Genomic DNA, 22,457 nt, shown 5'->3' on the forward strand with positions numbered 1-22,457 from the left:
ACGACCAGTCTGTGCAACATGGCAACACTCCATCTCTACAAAAAATAAACATAATTAGCTGGGCATGATGGTGTGTGCCTATAGTCCCAGCTACTTGAGAGGCTGAGGTGGGAGGTGACCGGGAGGTCGAGGCTGCAGTGAGCCATGATTATACCACTGCACCTGCTGCCTGGGCAACAGACCGAGACCCTGTCTCAAAATTAAAAAAAAAAATATGCAAGTTAAATTCACAATAGTTTATCATTTCACATTGACCAGATTGGCATATTAAAAGTTCAGACGTTGAGGATCAAGTTTGTATACTGCTGTTAGAAGTATTCAATTGATAAAATCATTTTGGAAAGCAGTTTGTCATTCCCTGGTAAAGTTGAATATATTTATTTTCTGTAATTTAGTATTTCTGTTACTAGATATATAATCTAAACTCTGTTCATGTGTACCAGGAGCCAGAATAAAAATTTTCACAGCACCATCATTCATATTAATCAGAGGTGACAGCGTGCTGGCAGTCCTCACAGCCCTCGCTCGCTCTCGGGGCCTCCTCTGCCTGAGCTCCCACTTTGGCCGCACTTGAGCCCTTCAGCCCACCGCTGCACTGTGGGAGTCCCTTTCTGGGCTGGCCAAGGCGGGAGCCGGCTCCCTCAGCTTGCAGGGAGGTGTGGAGGGAGAGGCGTGAGTGGGAACCGGGGCTGCGCACGGCGCCTGCGGGCCAGCTGGAGTTCCGGGTGGGCGTGGACTTGGCTGGCCCTGTACTCGGAGCAGCCGGCTGGCCCTGCCAGCCCCCGGCAGTGAGGGACTTAGCACCGGGGCCAGCAGCTGTGGAGGGTGTACTGGGTCCCCCAGCAGTGCTAGCCCACCGGTGCTGCGCTCGATTTCTTCTCACTGGACCTTAGCTGCCTTCCCGCAGGGCAGGGCTCGGGACCTGCAGCCCGCCATGCCTGAGCCTCCCACCCCCTCCATGAGCTCCTGTGCGGCCCGAGCCTCCCCGACGAGCGCCACCCCCTGCTCCATGGCACCCAGTCCCATCGACCACCCAAGGGCTGAGGAGTGCGAGCACATGGCCTGGGACTGGCAGGCAGCTCCACCTGCAGCCCTGGTGCAGGATCCACTGGGTGAAGCCAGCTGGGCTCCTGAGTCTGGTGGAGATGTGGAGAACCTTTATGTCTAGCTCAAGGATTGTAAATACACCAATTGGTACTCTGTATCTAGCTCAAGGCTTGTAAACACACCAATCAGCACCCTGTGCCTAGCTCGAGGTTTGTGAATGCACCAGTTGACACTCTGTATCTAGCTGCTCTGGTGGAGATGTGGAGAACCTTTATGTCTAGCTCAGGGATTGTAAATACACCAATCAGCACCCTGTGTCTAGCTCAGGGTCTGTGAATGCACCAGTTGACACTCTGTATCTAGCTACTCTGGTGGGGCCTTGGAAAACCTTTATGTCTAGCTCAAGGATTGTAAATACACCAATCGGCACTCTGTATCTAGCTCAAGGTTTGTAAACACACCAATCAGCACCCTGTGTCTAGCTCGGAGGTTTGTGAACGTACCGTTTGACACTGTATCTAGCTGCTCTGGTGGGGCCTTAGAGAACCTTTGTGTCCATACTCTGTATCTAACTGATCTGATGGGGACGTGGAGAACCTTTATGTCTAGCTCAGGGATTGTAAACGCACCAATCAGCGCCCTGTCAAAACAGACCACTAGGCTCTACCAATCAGCAGGATGTGGGTGGGGGCCAGATAAGAATAAAAGCAGGCTGTCCGAGCCAGCAGTGGCAACCCGCTGGGGTCCCTTTCCACACTGTGGAAGCTTTGTTCTTTCGCTCTTTGCAATAAGTCTTGCTACTGCTCACTCTTTGGGTCTACACTGCATTTATGAACTGTAACACTCACTGCGAAGGTCTGCAGCTTCACTCCTGAAGCCAGCGAGACCACGAGCCCACCAGGAGGAACAAACAACTCCAGATGCGCCGCCTTAAGAGCTGTAATACTCACCGCGAAGGTGTGCAGCTTCACTCCTGAGCCAGCGAGACCACGAACCCACCAGAAGGAAGAAACTCCGAAAACATCCGAACATCAGAAGGAACAAACTCCAGACGCGCCACCCTAAGAGCTGTAACACTCACTGCGAGGGTCCGCGGCTTCATTCTTGAAGTCAGTGAGACCAAGAACCCACCAATTCCGGACACAGTAACACTAATAACAGAAAGAAGAACCTAGAACACCTCTAACATCCAGCAGAGGTAGAATGGGCAAATCAATTTTGGTATATTCTTTTTTTTTTTTGAGATGGAGTCTTGCTGTGTTGCCCAGGCTGGAGTGCAGTGGCACGATCTCAGCTCACCGCAACCTCCGCCTCCCGGGTTCAAGTAATTCTCCTGCCTCAGCCTCCCGAGTAGCTGGAATTACAGGCATGTGCCACCACGCCCAGCTAATTTTGTATTTTTAATAGAGACAGGGTTTCTCCATGTTGGTCAGGCAGGTCTTGAACGCCTGCCTCAGCCCCGCAAAGTGCTGAGATTACAGGCGTGAGCCACCATGCCTGGCCAATTTTGGTATATTCTTACAGGGGAATGCAATATAGTAGCTACAGTTGTTAACATGATGGACTGAACATTATAATGTTGAACAAAAAGAACAGTCACAGAAGCATGCATAACAGTATGATTCCGCTTAAGTTCCAATATAGGCAGAACTCAACAAAAAGTTGCTTAGGTATGTATACCTATATAGGTGGTAAAAGTATAAAGAAAATAATTAACAACATTCAGAGCAATAATTATCTCTGGAGAATAGGCAGGAGGATTTGGTTAAGGTGGGGTTCTAAAGTACCTGGTACTATTTTATAAAATGATTTTTTTTTTTTTTTGAGACTGAATCTCACTCCATTGCCCAGGCTGGAGTGCAGTGGCATGATCTTGGCTCACTGTAACCTCTGCCTCCTGGGTTCTACTGGTTCTCCTCCCTCAGCCTCCTGTGTAGCTGGGATTACAGGTGCCTGCCACCATGCCCAGCTAATTTTTGTATTTTTAGTAGAGACGGGGTTTCACCATGTTGGCCAGGCTGGTTTCGAACTCCTGACCTCAGTCCGCCCACCTTGGCCTCCCAAAGTGCTGGGATTACAGGCGTGAGCCACTGCACCTGGCATAAAATGATTATTGACTTTTAGGTAGATGGTGTTTGTTTGAATTAAGATTTATACAATCTTTTACATGTGTTATTTTATTTTGTAACTTAAAAACTATGAAAATCCTCAACCTCAATGGAAATTAACACTATATTGAATAAAGATAACCTACAGACTGGGAAAAAAACATTTGCAAATTGTATTTCTGATGAGAGTTTAATAACTAGCTTATCTAAGAAACTCTTACAACTCAGCCCCAAAAGACAACCTAATTGAAAAATGGGCCTAATTGAATAGACATTTCTCCATAAAAGATGTAGAAATGGACAACAAGCACATGAAAAGATGTTCACCATCATTGATCATTAAGGAATTGCAAATTTGCTACAAAGAGAATAAAATACCTAGGAATCCAACTTACAAGGGATGTGAAGGACCTCTTCAAGGAGAACTACAAACCACTGCTCAATGAAATAAAAGAGGTTACAAACAAATGGAAGAACATTCCATGCTCATGGGTTGGAAGAATCAATATCATGAAAATGGCCATACCGCCCAAGGTAATTTATAGATTCAATGCCATCCCCATCAAGCTACCAAGGACTTTCTTCACAGAATTGGAAAAAACTACTTTAAAGTTCATATGGAACCAAAAAAGAGCCTGCATCACCAAGTCAATCCTAAGCCAAAAGAACAATGCTGGAGGCATCACGCTACCTGACTTCAAATTATACTACAAGGCTACAGTAACCAAAACAACATGGTATTGGTACCACAACAGAGACATAGATCAATGGAACAGAACAGAGCCCTGAGAAATAATGCTGCATATCTACAACTATCTGATCTTTGACAAACCTGACAAACACAAGAAATGGGGAAAGGATTCCCTATTTAATAAATGGTGCTGGGAAAACTGGCAAGCCATATTTGAAAGCTGAAACTGGATCCCTTCCTTACACCTTATACAAAAATTAATTCAAGATGGATTAAAGACTTACATGTTAGATCTAAAACCATAAAAACCCTAGAAGAAAACCTAGGCAATACCATTCAGGACATAGGCGTGGGCAAGGACTTCATGTCTAAAACACCAAAAGCAATGGCAACAAAAGCCAAAATTGACAAATGGGATCTAATTAAACTAAAGAGCTTCTGCACAGCAAAAGAAACTACCATCAGAGTGAACAGGCAACCTACAGAATGGGAGAAAATTTTTGCAACCTACTCATCTGACAAAGGGCTAATATCCAGAATCTACGATGAACTCAAACAAATTTACGAGAAAAAAACAAACAACCCCATCAAAAAGTGGGCAAAGGACATGAACAGACACTTCTCAAAAGAAGACATTTATGCAGCCAAAAAACACATGAAAAAATGCTCATCATCACTGGCCATCAGAGAAATGCCAATCAAAACCACAATGAGTTACCATCTCACACCAGTTAGAATGGCCATCATTAAAAAGTCAGGAAACAACAGGTGCTGGAGAGGATGTGGAGAAATAGGAACACTTTTACACTGTTGGTGGGACTGTAAACTAGTTCAACCATTGTGGAAGTCAGTGTGGCAATTCCTCAGGGATCTAGAACTAGAAATACCATTTGACCCAGCCATCCCATTACTGGGTATATACCCAAAGGACTGTAAATCATGCTGCTATAAAGACACATGCACACGTATGTTTATTGTGGCACTATTCACAATAGCAAAGAGTTGGAACCAACCCAAATGTCCAACAACGATAGACTGGATTAAGAAAATGTGGCACATATACACCATGGAATACTATGCAGCCATAAAAAATGATGAGTTCGTGTCCTTTGTAGGGACATGGATGAAACTGGAAACCATCATTCTCAGTAAACTATCGCAAGGACAAAAAACCAAACACCGCATGTTCTCACTCATAGGTGGGAATTGAACAATGAGAACTCACGGACACAGGAAGGAGAACATCACTCTCCGGGGACTATTGTGGGGTGGGGGGAGGGACAGCATTAGGAGATACACCTAATGCTAAATGACGAGTTAATGGGTGCGGCAAACCAACATGGCACATGGATACATATGTAACAGACCTGCACATTGTGCACATGTACCCTAAAACCTAAAGTATAATAATAAAATAAAAAAATACATAAAATAAAATAAATAAAACTGCTAAAGTTAAAAAAAAAAAGGAATTGCAAATCAAAGCCATAACGAGATACCACTTCACACCTGCTAGGGTGGCTTTTATTTAAAAAAATAAAATAACAAGCGTTGGTGAGGATATGGAGAATTAGGAGCCCTTATGTAAAATGGCACAGTGCTGGAAAATAGTTTGGTGGTTTCTCAAAAAAGTTAAACATGGAATTACTATATAAACCAGCAATTCCTCTCCTAGGTATATAACTAAGAGAAATGAAAACATTACAGCAGCATTATTCATAATTGCTAAAAGGTGTAGACAGCTCAAATGTTCATAAGTAGATTAATGGGTAAACAAACTGGCATATCCATACAATGGAATATGATTATTCAGCCATGAAAAAAGAATGAAGTATTGATACAGGCTACAACTTGGATGAACCTCAAAAACATGCTAAATGAAAGGAGCCAGACATAGTGTATGAATTCTTTTGTATGATGTTTCCACAATAGGCAAATCCAGTGAGACAGAAAGCAGATTAGCCGTTATCAGGGGACGGGAGAAGGAGAAAATAGGGAGTTATTACTTAATGAGTATTGCCTGTTTTACTGAGATAATGAAGAGTTTTGGCACTAGAGAGAGGCAGTGGTTGCACAACACTGTGAATACACTAAATGCTACTGAATTGTACACTTTGAAATGGTTATTTGTATGTTACATGAATTTCACCTCAATTGAAAAGAAACTGTGTTTGGATCCAATTTTGGTTTATTATTGGTGAAGATCCAAAATTTGAATTGGTGAGAAGGCAAGAACTGTTTAGTATAACTTCTGCAGATTGCAACATGGCAACATTTGTTAAAAATTATACATATGCATACCTTTGACTCAGCAATTTTATATCTAGAATGTATCCTACAGACATACACGGTAAAATTACATGTATTCAAGGTGATTCATTACAGCAGGCTAATAACTATTAGACTGGGCTATTATGTAGCTTTATAAAAGTAGGAGGAGGCTCTTTATGTACTTTTCTTTCTTTTTTTTTCTTCTTCTTTTCTTTTTTCTTTTTTTTTTTTTGGAGTCTTGCTCTGTTGCTCAGGCTGGAGTGCAGTGGCATGCTCACTGCAACCTCCGCCTCCTGGGTTCAAGCGATTCTCTGCCTCAGCCTCCCCAGTAGCTGGGATTACAGGGCCCCGCCATCATGCCCAGCTAATTTTTGTACTTTTGGTAGAGATAGGGTTGTACCATGTTGGCCAGGCTGATCTCGAAATCCTGACCTAAAGTAATCCACCCGCCTTGGCCTCCCAAAGTGCGGGGATTACACGTGTGAGCCACCACGCCCGGCCCTCTTTATGTACTTTTAATAGAACAACACCTAAGTGTAAAAAGCAGAATGCAGCAAGTGTACATAGTATGATCCTATTTGTGTAAAAAAGGGGGAAATGTATATTTTTGTTTCTTTGAGGCCTGAAATGTTTTGTGAAGACATTTACATACAGAGGCAATACAACATTGGAGGAAACTCAGTATTGGTTGCAAGTGGGATGGAATGAGTGCATGGAAGATAGTGACGGGAAAGAGATTTCTCATTGTATGCCCTTTTGGTTTTAAATATGTGTATATGCTTGTGTAATATGTATGTATATATATTATATATTTAAAATCAAATTGAAATTTTAATTTTAAAATTAAAAAGAACAAAATATCCAGTCCTCTAAGCCCGATCAAAAGCCACATCAAACAGGTCTTGCCCTTCACTGATATTTATTATGTACTGCCTTATGTTTTTGTTGTTGTTGTTGTTTGTTTGTTTGTTTCGGAGACAGAGTCTAACTCTGTCACCCAGGCTGGAGTGCAGTGGCATGATCTCGGCTCACTGCAACCTCCACCTCTGATTCTCCTGCCTCTGAGTAGCTGGGATTACAGATGTCCACCACTATGCCAGGCTAATTTTTGTATTTTTACTAGAGACGGGGTTTCACCATGTTGGCCAGGCTGGTCTCGAACTCCCAACCTCAAGTGATCTGCCCGCCTTGGCCTCTCAAAGTGCTAGGATTGCAGGCATGAGCCACCACGCCCAGCCATGTATTGGCTTATTCTGCCAATGTTTGTGTCTTGCCTTAGTAAAGTATGCTCCTTGAGAGTTAGAATAGTGCTTTTTACATCTTTATATACATACCTACAGTGTCCACAGCCCAGTGCTTTTTATGTAGTTGAAATTCATAAGTTGGTTTAATTCAACTTGTTAACAATGTAATACTGCTTTAAACTTGTGGAGTTTCTGTATTACTTCATTTATCCTCAAAAGAATCTGGTGAGATAGGCTTTTATTTGCAGGTGACGTTTTCTATGTTTTCAAATGAGAATGTTTAATTCTGGCTAAGCATTTTAACTTTAAGCTAATTACAATTTAACTTTAAGCTAATTAAAATTAAGATAATTTTAACTCATCTTTGTAAGTTAGTCAGTCACAACATAATGGCTATATTGAATATGAGACTAGAGGAGATGATCTATTAGGTTATTTTCAACTTTGTGGGGATGAATAATTGAATGAATGAATGAATACATATTATTAGTACAAGGAAGGCAAACAGAATACTTGGTGTATGCATTTTGGGTTCCTCTTTTAAATGAATCCCTCCCCAGCTCCCCTCCTACCACTCAACCTTTGGCTGACCTGGTTACTTATATTAATATTAAACTATTAATAACTGGCTTAGTTACTAATAATAGAGACCTTTAATTAACAATATATTTTCATTTTAATTTTTTAATTTTTGTTTTTATTTTCTTTTAACAATATATTTTCAAATGGTCCAATGGATTTATCAAACAAATTTATTTAGCTAGATGAATGAGTGAGAAATTTATGCACTGCCTCATACTTTTTCTTCGTGTTTCTTCCTATTCCTTTGCTTTGTTTAGTTATTAAATTTCACTTAACACCATGCTTTGGCATTTTATTTCCAGATGTTAGATCTGAAAATGATCTAACATTTCAGCAAAGAACTGAAGGATTTCAGTTCTTTGTGCATTGTCTTTTAATGGCAGTGTGTATAGGGTGGGGAGGAATAAGGAAACACAGGCATTACAGAGATAGAGCAACCTAAAGTCAAAGAGCCCAGGTGTTTTCTCATCATTTTTTGTTGTTAGGAAATAAAGAATAAGGGCAGTGCACTGAATGAATGTGCTGCTTTTACCTGTAATTTTGTAATTTTCTTTTTGAAACAGGGTCTCTCAAAATGCTGGGGTTACAGGCATGAGCCACTGTGCCCTGCCTACATTGTTAAAATCTAAAAACGTAGGTCCTATTATCAATTGGTCTTGGCTATTTTTCATGTAGGGAAAAAACTTGTGAATTTATGTGCATATTCTCTCTTTGCATTTGCATATGGTATTCTTCTGTGTGGTTCTGCCAGTGTGTTAACCTGTGTTCTTCCCTATAGGGTTGAGAATGCTTGCACCAAGCTTGTCCAGGCAGCTCAGATGCTTCAGTCAGACCCTTACTCAGTGCCTGCTCGAGATTATCTAATTGATGGGTCAAGGGGCATCCTCTCTGGAACATCAGACCTGCTCCTTACCTTCGATGAGGCTGAGGTAGGCAATCTGAGACAAAAAGCCTACTCTTGAAGATAATAATGGAAGATTGATGATTGTTTAGAATGAAAATATGTTGAATGCTGCACATCTGTGTTACCGTGTTTGCTAGTTGTCCACTCATGTGATTGAATACTCTGAAATATATTTTCAGGTCCGTAAAATTATTAGAGTTTGCAAAGGAATTTTGGAATATCTTACAGTGGCAGAGGTGGTGGAGACTATGGAAGATTTGGTCACTTACACAAAGAATCTTGGGCCAGGTTAGTTATATCCAATTTCTATAATATTTTTAAAGGATTGTCCATGTTGGAGCCAAAGGAAAGGGTATACCCTCTTCCTACTTTTTGCAGAAGATAGGTGAAGATGCATTGGGCTTTCAGGTGTCTGCTCTGTTGATGGAGCTAATGCTGTGCTTTGAGGTGATGTCATCTCTGGTATCTGAATCTGCTTTCTATATATCCTGGCCTTGTCAAACGAACTAAACCAAACATTGCAAATACTGCTACTGGAGAATGTAGGAAATACTTTTCTGTTACTGTAATGCTGAAGGCCATCCTGCATCCTGACCTCTCCATTCCACATTACACAGCATTCCTTCACTGTCTGCCAGCTGGCCTGTAGTTCTTTATGACCTCTTAGCTTGCTAATTAGCCTGCCTACTATTATGGATTCATGCCCTAACCCAAGGCTGCATAATATAATCAGACCTAGAAGGAGAGAAGAGCTATTGTGGTTAAATCTTATTTTGAAATGATTATTCAGGCATCTGAGCATTAAATATTCAAAATACATAAACGGATACCAGCTTTTGATGTTACAGACATATAACATGAACTTGAGGGTCTTTAAAGTATGAATGAGACCAATGACAAGATATGTTAGATGTTTCACTTGCTTAACTTGATTTTTACCACTTTATAAAATTCATTTGTTTTATGTGAAATGTTGATTTTTAATTAATAGCATTTTTATGAGGTTCCAGTGTAGGTGTTCTGTAAAACTTAATGGCAGTTAAGAATTTGAGCCATCACTGAAGATCACCTGGAAATAGGTTTCTCTGGTGGCTTTAGAGTAGTCCTCTTAAAATTTCTCATAATACTGGCAAAAATTATATTTCCCCAAATGGAATCTTATACAGAATCCCCAAACAAAAAACGACAAAATGAGCTACTTTAGGTGAAGCAGGAGCAGCCCTACCTCTGCTTCTCTTTGGTCTTGATGGTCTGTGAGACAACTTGAGAAATCCTAGGAGTAATTTGAAAATCAAAGCTTTAGAGAATCACATAGCGCCTTTGAAAAACAACCAACATAAACAAAAAGTGCTAGCAGAGTGATTCCAAAACACCAGATGCTTTCCAACACTGTCATCCCTATAATTATTTTTATAATATTTCTATTTGTTTCTAATTATAAAACTAGTACATGCTTATTTTGGGCAAATTGGAAAGTACAGAAAAATAGAAAGATGAAAACAAAACATATCATTGTCATTCTTAGAACTTTTTTCAGCCACTAGATTCAGTACTAGGCCCATGTGAGATTTTTAGCACAGAGTTCAGAGACATGGCATGAAACCTGTATGCATAGAAGCCTGGCAAAATGTTTTTCCCTTACCTGTGAATTTCTTTTTAATAAATATATATTTATTCATTTAGATGTTTAATATTTGTGAATGTATTTATATCAAAATATGAAAATGTTTATCACATTTAGTGTTTACATTTAATACATTACTTTCATTGAAAAGCGTAATGTTGCGTAAATTAGAGTTCAGTGATGGTATCTGTTGTTTAAATAAGTGAGCAATCGGTTTGAACTTTCATAGTATTTCATAATGGATTTAGACTGAGAAAGCCAGACCCTGGATTGTTTCACTACTCACCCTGCACAATTTCTTCTTTGTGCCCCAGGAATGACTAAGATGGCCAAGATGATTGACGAGAGACAGCAGGAGCTGACTCACCAGGAGCACCGAGTGATGTTGGTGAACTCAATGAACACCGTGAAAGAGTTGCTGCCAGTTCTCATTTCAGGTACTTCCTGCCTGTACTTTATTTTATAAGGGGGAAAAAATGTTAGCATGTTCTAAACTCTGAGGTTCATTTTCTTTTTTTTTCCTTTCTTTTCTTTTCTTTTTTTTTTTTAGACAAAGTCTCACTCTGTTGCCAGGCTGGAGTGCAGTGGTGCGATCTCAGCTCACTGCAGTCTACACCTCCTGGGTTCAAGTGATTCTCCTGCCTCAGCCTCCTGAGTAGCTGCCACGCCCAGCTAATTTTTGTATTTTCAGTAGAGATGGGGTTTCACCATGTGGGCCAGGATGGTCTTGATCTCTTGACCTCGTGATCTGCCTGCCTCAGCCTCCCAAAGTGCTGGGATTACATGCATGAGCCATGGCTCCTGGCCTGAGGTTCATTTTCTTTTGCGGCTTCACTGCATGTCCTTCAGCCTAGGTAAAAATGAGACCTCATTGATTGGTTATCACATGATGGCTGTAGCTGATTGGCTGAGAACCAGTCTTCTTCTCTAATGCTGTCCTTCTCCTGTTCTTTGTTTGAAATTGCCTTCCTGTGGCCTAATTCTGTTCTCCTAAAGCTCTAACAAGCCCCTTTCCTGGGAGGTGGACTCTCCTCTATAAACTCTAGCCTAGGATATTCAATTTTCACACCTTTGTGTTATAGAAAAATAATTAGGAGCTGGAATGGATATTATAGAGCATCATACGATAAAGACATGAACTCAGAGCCCTTTTTAGTGTGTATTAATCCAGTTTTTCCTAAAAGATATTTAACTGTTCTTTACATCATGAGTAGATCAGTTCTTTAGTCACCAGCTGAGACTACTTTCCCATTGGGCAGCACCCTGAAATGCAAACATGGTAGCTGCTCTCTAGACTAGCAAAAGGGAGTAGCACTTATTGAGTGTCTAGTATATGTCACACATCTCATGGTTTATATGAATTATCTTAGTCAAGTTGTGGGTTAATTAGTTATTTCTCAGAAGGCAACTTTATTATAAAAATCTGGTGACTCATGTCATTGTGACTTCCAGCTACCTGCTTTGGTGTTTCAAGTAGTAGCTAAAAAAGGACATATGAGTATAAGAGTTGAGGAGGCTGGGCACAGTAGCTCACTCCTGTAATCCCAGCACTTTGGAAGGCCGAGGTGGGTGGATCACCTGAGGTCAGGAGTTCGAGACCAGCCTGGCCAACCCTGTCTCTACTAAAAACAAAACAAAACAAAACAAAAATTTGCCAGGATTGGTGGCAGACGCCTATAATCCCAGCTACTCAGGAGGTTGAGGCAGGAGAATTGCTCGAACTCAGGAGGCGAAGGTTGCTGTGAGCTGAGATCGAGCCAAAAGTGTTGGGATTACAGGCGTGAGCCACCATGCCCAGACATTATTTTTTTCTTCTTTATGTTTGGGGGTTAGCAAATCCAAGCTACATGTTGAGGGAAATCTTGGATGATAAACTTGGCATCTTGGGATCTTCTGCTGGGATCAGGGGCGGCAGGATACGCCATTCAGAGTATTACTGACAGTTTTCATATTGTCCCATTAGGTTTGTAGTAAATGGAGCCAGGGTGAGGGCCAGGATGATAACTGATTTAGAAGGATATTAGATATTTTGTGATTGCAGGTCATCAGCATATGCAGGTTAAATTAGTTACTTAATCATGTTGTGATGGTGTCTTTGTACCTTGAGTTTTCTTTTTATTTTTTATTTTTACAATAAAGGTTGCTAATGTTGGAACTTTATTGTCAAACTTGTAGTGTTTGTTTTGTATATTCATTTTAGGACCTTAAAAGCCCAAAACATCCAAAGTGTAGAACATCTTTTGTGAATTTTGTTATACAACAAGATTAAATTCCAAGCTTAGTTTCTGATCTTTTATTTTTACAGCTATGAAGATTTTTGTAACAACTAAAAACTCAAAAAACCAAGGCATAGAGGAAGCTTTAAAAAATCGCAATTTTACTGTAGAAAAAATGAGTGCTGAAATTAATGAGATAATTCGTGTGTTACAACTCACCTCTTGGGATGAAGATGCCTGGGCTAGCAAGGTAAGTGTTCTTAGTGGAGAAATAAGCAAAATCCCCCACTCTCCCCGGCTGGGGGTTTTGATTGGCACCTGTCTCATACTTTATCTTGTAATTTTTGTAGCATAAGAGTACTGAGATATTGTAAAAGTAATTTCTTCTTCGTTTTTGTTTCATGGGTTACTTGCTATCTTTGCTAATTTCCTTTGTTCTAAGGTGGAACAAGTAAATAGGCATGTGGGGTAGATACTGGTTTAAAGCTGAGATTTATAGCTTTTCCATCAGGCTGGAGTCTCATTGGTTGGACTGGTGGAAGAGTATATTCCCGTGGATGGGAGCTCTGCCTTGTATATGGGTGGTTCTTCCCAGCTGACTAAGTAAGATACAGATATGCCTGTAATTCTGAACTTTATGGAAAACTTTTCTTTAACCAATCTTTGATCCAGAGAAATCTACAGAGGAAACTCTTGGCATTTCTAGATGTGTCCCTTGATCATTCCATTTTCCCCAAGGAAGGTTTAATTAAAATATTAATCTTCACATTGGTCAGGTAGTTTGAGGGATCCCTTCACCCTTTGTCTGGAATCTCTTTTAGGACCCCAGAGAGGCTGGCAGATTCCTTCTAGAGCCCGTTAGCAGTGGTTTTGTGTTGCTGCTGCTGTGGTCTGCTGCTCCCTGTTTAATGACTGTGAACCAAGCTTTCAGGTCCAGGGGAACAGAGATACTTGGGTTTATACTTTCCTTGTAGGAGCCCAAGATGTAGGCAGTGGGGGGAACACACTGTCCCCAAGATCTAGCTTTCCCATGTGTGACCCCAATGTCTCCAGGGCCAGCCAGAAGGCTGGTAGTCAACTAAAGAAGGGATTTGGTAGTATGACTTCCGTTGGGTGCTCAGTAGAACGGTATGTTCTCCGGGATCTATAAGGTAATGTAAAAGCTGGGACCTGAAATCACCAGCCCTCTCTCTTGTTGCCCTGAAAGCTAATTTAATTATATAGAGTAAGTTAGCTTATTTTAACTATGGATTTATTTACAGAGACATTTTCTCATTGATGTGAAGTTCTTGAATAGACTGTATTTTAAATCTATATGGTAAAATCCTTTTAACTCTGATATTTTATTTAATTTTGCTTTTGCATAGTTGACAACTTTCACTTCCCTGTTATGACTTCTTTATGCATCTTTTTTTGTTCTTTTGTTTTATTCTTTTTCTCACGTTTAGAAGGTAAGCTTTCTCTTGCCGTCTAGTTTCTTTTTCGCTTAAAAAGAGAAAAAGCATGTCTGTGAGGTTTTTTTGTGCTGTGTGCCGTGCCTTATTCTGTGTGTAACACTGTGCTTGAATGTGCGTCAGAATGTGATTTAATATGGGACTCTAGGCAGTGCTGGGGAGACTGACTCTGGCTCATATTGGGTGATTTCTTTGGGGAAAGCTAAAGGAAAGACATTACTGTAGGCTATCAGGCTGCCTATATTTGATGGGTGCTTTCATTTCTTTGAGTAGGCTCCTGGGATCTTTTTTGGCCTGGTCTTTCCCATTGACTTCATTTGAGGAGCAGGATTCCCCAGGTAGCTGGGTGACCCCTGAGTTACCTGTGGACCCTGATGTTGGGAAAGGAGACTTCCAGCTGATGCTATCTCTGTATCTGCCTCTCCCACCAGTCTTCTTTGTGGGCTCTGAAATTTTGCTTTTGGAGATGCATCATTGAGGTTTTAAGCCATAATGAAAGAGGGTAGGCTAGAGAGCTCAGATGAGGCACCTGTCCTTCATAATAATCCTAGCCTTCAAAATCCAAAGGAAAACAGAAGTGAAGTGTGTCTAAAGGTCTTCCTAACTTCATTCTGTGGCTCACTGCATGTTTTGCTGTCCAAACTGAATTAGCTGTAGTTCTCCATGACCTCATGTTCCCCTAACCCAAGCTCTTCGCTTATTCTCTTTCTTTTGCTTCTAGCAGATGAGAAAAAGTAATAAGGAGGAACAGGCATTTTAACCTTAATGTTTCTCTGTTTTCAGAAGGGAAAAGCTATCCATCATTTAGTGAACAAATGTTATTGAACTTTATTTTGTGCAAGTGCCATCAAGAGCTGCTTCTCTCATTAAAAAAATGTAGTCAGTTGAGTTTTTCAGGGCTAGGATTAGGCACTTGGGGGTACAAGAGAAATAGACCTGGTACTCACTGTGTACAGTCTTTTAGCTGGTCCCAGTTTTATGCTGAGGAAAACCAATTTGTTAGGATGCTACAAAACTAACTTCATCTGAAATGAAAGAAGGTAAATTAAATTAGCTCAACTCAAGTACATGATGACATCAGAATGAACAAGAGATGTTTATTTTTTAATCTACTGACCATAAGAATGAAAAAGAGATGCTTATTTTTTAACCTATGACATCAGAATAAAAAAAGAGGTTTATTTTTAACCTAATTTTGCTTTTGTTATACATTTATGTGGTTCAAATGTCAAAGTGCTGCAAAAAGATATACCTGATAAGTCTTCCTCCTAACCTAGTTCCCATCCACTCTACCGCTCCTCACCCTCTAAGAGTAATCATTTCTGTTGGTTACAAAAATAGAAAAAAATTTTACCCTGAAAATAGAAATTGGTAGCTAGGATTTTGGCTCTTTTTCAGTTTTGTAGCATTATGCATCTTTCATTGCTCCACTTTGTAAGCAGTGAATTAATCAGACCTTTTGTCTGACTGTGACTGCTGGGTTCCCATTCTGTTTAATGCATACAGTGTCTTTCACCTCTTCTCGCCCCTACCAATAAATAATTAACTTTGTCTTACCATACTTGTTTCATGCCTCCCCATTGGTGCAGTATTCTTCTGGAAAGTGATGATTCCTCTAGAAAAGTGGGGGAAGAAAGTAAGTGGAAAAAATTCTTGGTAAAAGTGCGTCTTGCCGAATAAGTTAAGATTTTTAAGAGGCAATGCAATAACTGATTATTTTACCTTTTATACCTATAGTCAAATTGCACATTTACAAATTTAAAAGTAACTTTGACTTTAAACACTTCACTTATTTTAAAAGTAAAGTTTCCTTTTCTTAAATCAACAATCATTTTATAGTGATCATTAAAAATCAGGTTAGCATTTTTTTCTGAAAATACATTATTTATTAAAAGAATTCGAGTTAAACACAATTCTAATTCTACCCTTTGTAAATTTAGTGCTCTACATTTAATTTTTTTAGTATTTATATTACTTGTATCTTGATGCATGCTGAGAATTAAGAGGAAGTGAAATAAAAATTTTTTTAAAAATTTCACTGCTAAGACTTTGAACCCTACATAGGCACTCCTGCAGCTTTGCACCTTGAATCATTAAATTCTATTACTCGGGATTAGTTCCTGTGGTGGGTCTCTCCCCACTGTGGTCCTGGGCTGGTGGTGGGTAAAAGTAGTGAGTGACTCAGATGCCTTATACAGAAGATTAGCAAACTTAACTAAGGCAGGAAATGTTGGTTAGAACTTGTGATCGTGTAATACTACCCCCTTACTTGCAGACCACTGGGATTTAAGAGTTTATTTGTTAAAAAAAAAAATTAAAAAAAAAAAAGGTCATTTGTGGGCTTTCTATGAGCAAGTGTTCTAGTGTTTTGTTTTTAGCAGCTAATAGAATGAAAGATCTCTAAGAGCTTGAGATAAATAGTTAATTCAGGCATTTATGATATTTTATCTCCCTGCTCCCTATGAGGAGAAAATCCCAAAATAAATTGTTTCCCTTGTGATCTAAGTTATCTTTGGTTAGTACATCTGATCATGCACTCATAGGTAGCATAGATTTTTAGAGCCGGGAAGGTATTCTTAGAGATGAGGAATTGAGACCCAGAGAAGGTAACTTGCATGAAGTCTCAGGACTAGACAACTTTCTCTTGTTTAAATGTAGTTTGTAAGATTTTGTTCTACTGTCCAATCTATACTTTCCAGAAACATCTTAAACCAGAAACATCTGGTTTAAAACATTGACTTGCGGGTGGAAATGAGGTTAGAAAGGGGATGGAGTGGGAAGGCAGGTGTTAGTGGAGGGAGAAGGGAGAGTATAGTGGGCAGTTATGGAGAGAGGTCCTTATTCCCCATATTTAAAATTTTCAAGAGCCTAGGATTGCAGGACTTCACTTTTTAAACTGAAGTTCCTCTTGATTGTCCATAGAAGGAGGTCATTATTATTCACAGGTGTTCTGAGGCCTAAATCTATATTTAATTTAAGGAGTGTTTCATTTCCTAGAAAAGCATGTACAAATGGTTTAGCTTGTCATTCCATCTTTTGGTACGTAGGGAAGAGTGCCAAGGCACTGTATTTTTCTCATTTAAAACATAAATTCATAAGAATTTTATGATAAGAAGGAGCATAACATGGCGGGGGGAGGACCCAGATAGATGCAGGCCAGCTGTCCCCAAAGCCACGTGACTAGACCTGGTCTTTTTATACTTCACTCTTTCAACACCCACAAACCCCCTGAAAAACAAACCAAAAACAGATAAGCAATTGGTAGAGACTTTTCTTTTTCCCAAAGTTGAGTTTTTATAGAGAAGAATACTCAAATGAAGGTGCAGTTTTTCTCTCTTCTATTTCATATCTGAATTATACTGTAGGTACTTACAGACCTGCATGACAAGGTTTAGCAAAATGGTTTGTGGTACAAAGCATAGCTGACCACAAGGGTCATGATTATTTTCACCCTTTATAAATATATCCCCAAATTGACTTCTGTCCTAGTTAGTTGTCCAGTGAATTTGTTTATGTCATATTCATTGTTTGTATACTTATATGCTTATGACAGAATTCTGTCAATTCTATAATAACTATTGCCTTTCAAAAGAAATAGATATGAAAGTCTTAGGAGAAAAAAATTCCCTTAGACGTTTGTTTTTACTAGATATGACTAATATAAAATGATTACTTATAACCTACTGTGTTCCAGAAAGAATTTAAGATGGCTCTTTCAGTTATTGTTTTAAATCTCTGAAATTGTCTAAAATTAATGCTGTTAAAAACTTTGGTAACTTATTGAAAGTCTCAGTTATTAAATGCAGCTTCATTCAAAATTGGCTATTGGTTCCTTTTAGGGGAAAATGAACATCTCTTAATTTTAACTTCTTGATGGTGTCACACCTCCCACTGAGCAGTAAATTACTCACTTCCTGAGAATTACATTCTTTCCTTGCAGTACTGGCCATTAGAGCTTTATTAAGGAGAAAAAAAGAAATGATTTTTGAGGATGCTGAATAGACAAAAACTATTTTTTCCATTGTGTTTCAAATCATTTTTGGGCATTGGAGAATAAAAGCAGTCATTTTTGATAGTGTAGATTATGAATTTGATTTCTGGAGCTTATTTTCTCTGCAGTATTAACCAAAGTCAAAATTGACAAGGCAGAGACTTGCTGACTATTGTTGGAGATTAGTAGAATCTTCAGCAACTCTCCTTGGTAAAAGAAAAAAAAAATCTTGTTTCATTTGATAAGCATTGAGGTTTGGAGTCAACAAACCTGAGATCGAATTAGGTTTGTAGGAGTGAGTTCCTGTTTCTTAATTTGTAGTATTATTTAAATGACATTTAAATTTGAGATTCAATGAGGTAAGGACGGGGAAAGTAGCTAAAACAGAACCTAACATGCATGGAATGCATATTAAATTCAATGCACGTCAGTTGAATTTAGTTTCCTAACTAGTAGCCTTTAATGTTAGAGTAGACATAAAAATTTCTGACCTTCATTTCCCTTTGAATTTAGATTTTTGAAATGTAATAAATACCTATTGCTTTTCTCACTTAAAAGTGTGTTAGGAAAATGGTTTAACAGGTTTTAAGTGAAATATTTTTACATTGACATAATTATTCTCCAGGATGTGCACATACTTCCTAAGTAAGAATTTGTGATTAAAAGAAAACCTATGCCTAGATAACTTGTGTTAGATCCTGAAGACTACCCAGTTCTCTGAGGTTAGGAGTTGCCTGGCCTCAGATTTTTTAAAAAAGTTATTGATTCAGGCCTTGCTAATTTGGAATTAAGCTAAAGTTGACCTTTGCATTAATTTTGAAGGCAACGTTTTTTCTGCACAAATTAATTTAAGACACGATAGGAGAGATTTGCTGATATTCAAACCATTTGAGAATCAAAGCACTTAAAAAATACCACATATCTTCTTCTAATTACAAGTGGATTTTGAAATAGATCCTCTTATGACTCTGCCTTTTATTGACAGCTACCATGGTTACATATAACTTGATAATAAAAATACTTTATTTTCAATTTTTTTCGTTAATTTAATTCACTTCTTTTTCATTGCTATAGCTGAGAATTTGCTATTTAGAGCCTTAGATAGCCAAGGATTCAACAGGAGAATCATCTGTGTCTGTTTAGAAGGGGAAGGAGGGATTCCGACAGTTGAGAGATCTGTCTTTTGAATAGGGTGCTTTGGAACAGTTGTGGACCTTGAGCCTAACTATGGGTGCTGCCAATGCTTATTTGTGATAGTGGTGGGTCTTTTTTTTTTTTTTTGAGACGGAGTCTCGCTCTGTCGCCCAGGCTGGAGTGCAGTGGCATGATCTCGCAGCATCACTGCAAGCTCCGCCTCCTGGGTTCACACCATTCTCCTGCCTCAGCCTCCTGAGTAGCTGGGACTACAGGCGCCAGCCACCATGCCTGGCTAATTTTTTGTATTTTTTAGTAGAGACGGGGCTTCACCGTGGTCTCGATCTCCTGACCTCGTGATCCGCCCGCCTCAGCCTCCCAAAGTGCTGGGATTACAAGCGTGAGCCACCGCGCCGGGCCAGATAGTAGTGGGTCTTTTTTGAATTGGAAGTGGGGATGCTCCTGGTGCCCCCGTGTGGAAAACTAGTGGTGCAACACCTTTAAGAACACCTTTAAGTGTGCAGGATTGGAAACTGAAGGAAGCTAGGACATTGCCTAGAATTTTAGAGGTTAACTTTGTGCTTTGATGGCTTAACTCTGTAAGAGTCAGTTTCCTACAGCAAAAAGGAGGATAGATGGTCTTTGAAGATGCTAAATAGAGACTTAAAAGATGGCTGGTGTTACATTGTTCTCTGTGTTTTTATGTATTTAAAAAAATTTACTGAAATACTTATATATATTTAAAGTGATTAGTCTGTTGTTTCAGCTTCTCCTGGTGTATCCTGGGAGATTTTATGCTAGTTTCCTGATAGTCCTCATGAATCCTGGTTGTAAACAATAAGCTGAGACCCATTTATTCTATCCTGCATCTTTTTCCAGGTGAGGGATGGTAAGGGAACTAAGAAGGAGGAATAGCAGGGAAGGTCAGAAAACACTTCTAAATCTTATTACTTTGAGGGGTTTATTTGTAGAATTAAAATTAAATTGCTAGATTAACATTTTCAATTGTTTCTTCCAACCAGTAATTCTAAGTTTTTCAGGTTAATTGAATATAGTGAAACATCATCCAGTGTGTGCATTTCAAAACAAGATATAAAAGAACTGTGATTTGTGGCACCACATACTAATGAGGCTTCCCTGAAGTGGGAAGGGCTTTGGCAAGGCTGCAGTAGATGAATGTTGACTAGTGGAAAGGCTGATAATGAGGCACGTGACAACAGGGCTTTTTCCTGCTGAAGACATTAAACATATTCTGGCTTGAGCAATTTTACCAGTTTTCGTAGTTTTAGCAATAGGGAACCCAATTCCACTCTGTTTAGCAACAGAGTAGAATTAACTGAAGATTTGCATGCAAGATGCTGCATTTTGACAGAAATGAGAATTGTGGTGTGGTGACAATATTTTTAAGGCCTTCGTAGGACTGACTACCTTAGCTATGTATGTTAATGCTGTAACTTCTTCTCTGTCTTACTTTGTATCATGGTATCTCAACTTTTGCAAAGAAAATAATTGTGGGATTTCTTCCCAAAAGGACACTGAAGCCATGAAGAGAGCATTGGCCTCCATAGACTCCAAACTAAACCAGGCCAAAGGTTGGCTCCGTGACCCTAGTGCCTCCCCAGGTAACCCTCTAGTTCAGCTTTTCTGATCGATACAACGATAAGCTAAAAACCAAGCAAATGAAAGAAAGAAAGAAATTCTCCCATAACTCATCATCTGAGAGAACTACTGTAACATTATGGGGCATACCCCATTATCTGATAGTTTTGAGTAACTGAAGCAAGTAGTAGGCCTTACAAGGATGAAGGGAATAGATTCGATCACCTCTAATCACGGAGGAGTGAGTCACGCTGAGCTGGGCATTGTTTGCAAAATTATTGGTTCTCCCCTTCCCTGAATCCAAAAGGTAATTATTTTGAATGAAAGTTCTTCTCTTCCAGTTCCCATTGAGCAGACTTCCATTTACGTCAACAGAGTTCTTAATTAAGCAGATTAAATCATGATGCCAATGAGAATTGGAAAGTTGACTGTATAAAGATAAGACCCAAATAGGTTATTGAACTAGGCTTTATTGATTTTCTAATCTAATATTTATTCTGTTTTAGATTAATATTTGAATGAATGTGAAAAACCTAAAGTAGGTTGGAGGTGCTAAATACTATTAAATTGTTAGAGTCTGTTTTTATCATCCATATTCTTACCACAAGCTACTTAGTATCTCCAAATAGATATGGTTCCAAGTATCTTTTTTCGCAGTGTCTGTTGTTGAAACCTCACCCTGTGGTTTAAGGGCACTGCTTGGCTGTTAGCTATCAGATATGTTGCCTTCTATTCCCTCGTCTTGTTTAAAATCATCCATTCCTTGGTGAATGAAATGACTTGTAAAGTATCCTCTCTAAATAATGAATGTGTTAACAATGTAGATATTGAATATCTCTTTATTTTAGGGGATGCTGGTGAGCAGGCCATCAGACAGATCTTAGATGAAGCTGGAAAAGTTGGTGAACTCTGTGCAGGCAAAGAACGCAGGGAGATTCTGGGAACTTGCAAAATGCTAGGGCAGATGACTGATCAAGTGGCTGACCTCCGTGCCAGGTAAAGTTCCTTTGTCCTTACAGAGCAGTAGTGGGTAACTCACTCCTAACAGGGTGATTCAGAAAACAAGCCTCTGCCAGTTTTGAGTTATCTCTTTGGCTAGTAGATAACAGAGATATTATAGTCTATTAAATTCTTTTGAGATGGAGGTGAACTTTCCCTTTGCTGACTTTATTTATTTATTTATTATTTTTTGAGATGGAGTCTCACTCTGTTACCCAGACTGGAGTGCGGTGGTGCGATCTTGGCTCACTCCACCTCCCAGGTTCAAGAGATTCTCTTGCCTCGGCCTCCCAGGTAGCTGGGATTATAGGCGCCCGCCATCACACCTGGCTAATTTTTTTTGTTTGTTTGTTTGAGACAGAGTCTCACTCTGTTGCCAGGCTGGAGTGCAGTGGCGCGATCTTGGGTCACTGCAACCTCCGACTCCATGATTCAAGCAGTTCTCTGCCTCAGCCTCCCGAGTAGCTGGGATTATAGTCGCCCGCCACCACGTCCAGCTAATTTTTGTATTTTTAGTACAGACGGGGTTTCATCATCTTGGCCAGGCTGGTCTTGAACTCCGGACCTCGTGATCCACCCTCCTCAGCCTCCCA

General features: G+C 39.7%; 1 protein-coding gene across 2 annotated transcripts in view; it reads left to right on the forward strand.

Annotated features, from left to right (window-relative positions):
• VCL (vinculin) overlaps window positions 1–22,457 on the forward strand; it is a 128,095-nt gene that overhangs the window by 69,685 nt on the left and 35,953 nt on the right. For both annotated transcript variants that reach the window (XM_030799034.1, XM_030799033.1), the window contains exons 3-8: window positions 8,722–8,872; window positions 9,027–9,135; window positions 10,786–10,908; window positions 12,777–12,937; window positions 20,798–20,888; window positions 21,714–21,861. In XM_030799034.1, coding sequence (XP_030654894.1) covers window positions 8,722–8,872; window positions 9,027–9,135; window positions 10,786–10,908; window positions 12,777–12,937; window positions 20,798–20,888; window positions 21,714–21,861 — 783 coding nt within the window. The remainder of the gene's footprint in view (window positions 1–8,721; window positions 8,873–9,026; window positions 9,136–10,785; window positions 10,909–12,776; window positions 12,938–20,797; window positions 20,889–21,713; window positions 21,862–22,457) is intronic.

Source organism: Nomascus leucogenys, chromosome 18 (genome assembly GCF_006542625.1).
Source record: "Nomascus leucogenys isolate Asia chromosome 18, Asia_NLE_v1, whole genome shotgun sequence".
In the NCBI taxonomy this organism is placed as follows: domain Eukaryota; kingdom Metazoa; phylum Chordata; class Mammalia; order Primates; family Hylobatidae; genus Nomascus; species Nomascus leucogenys.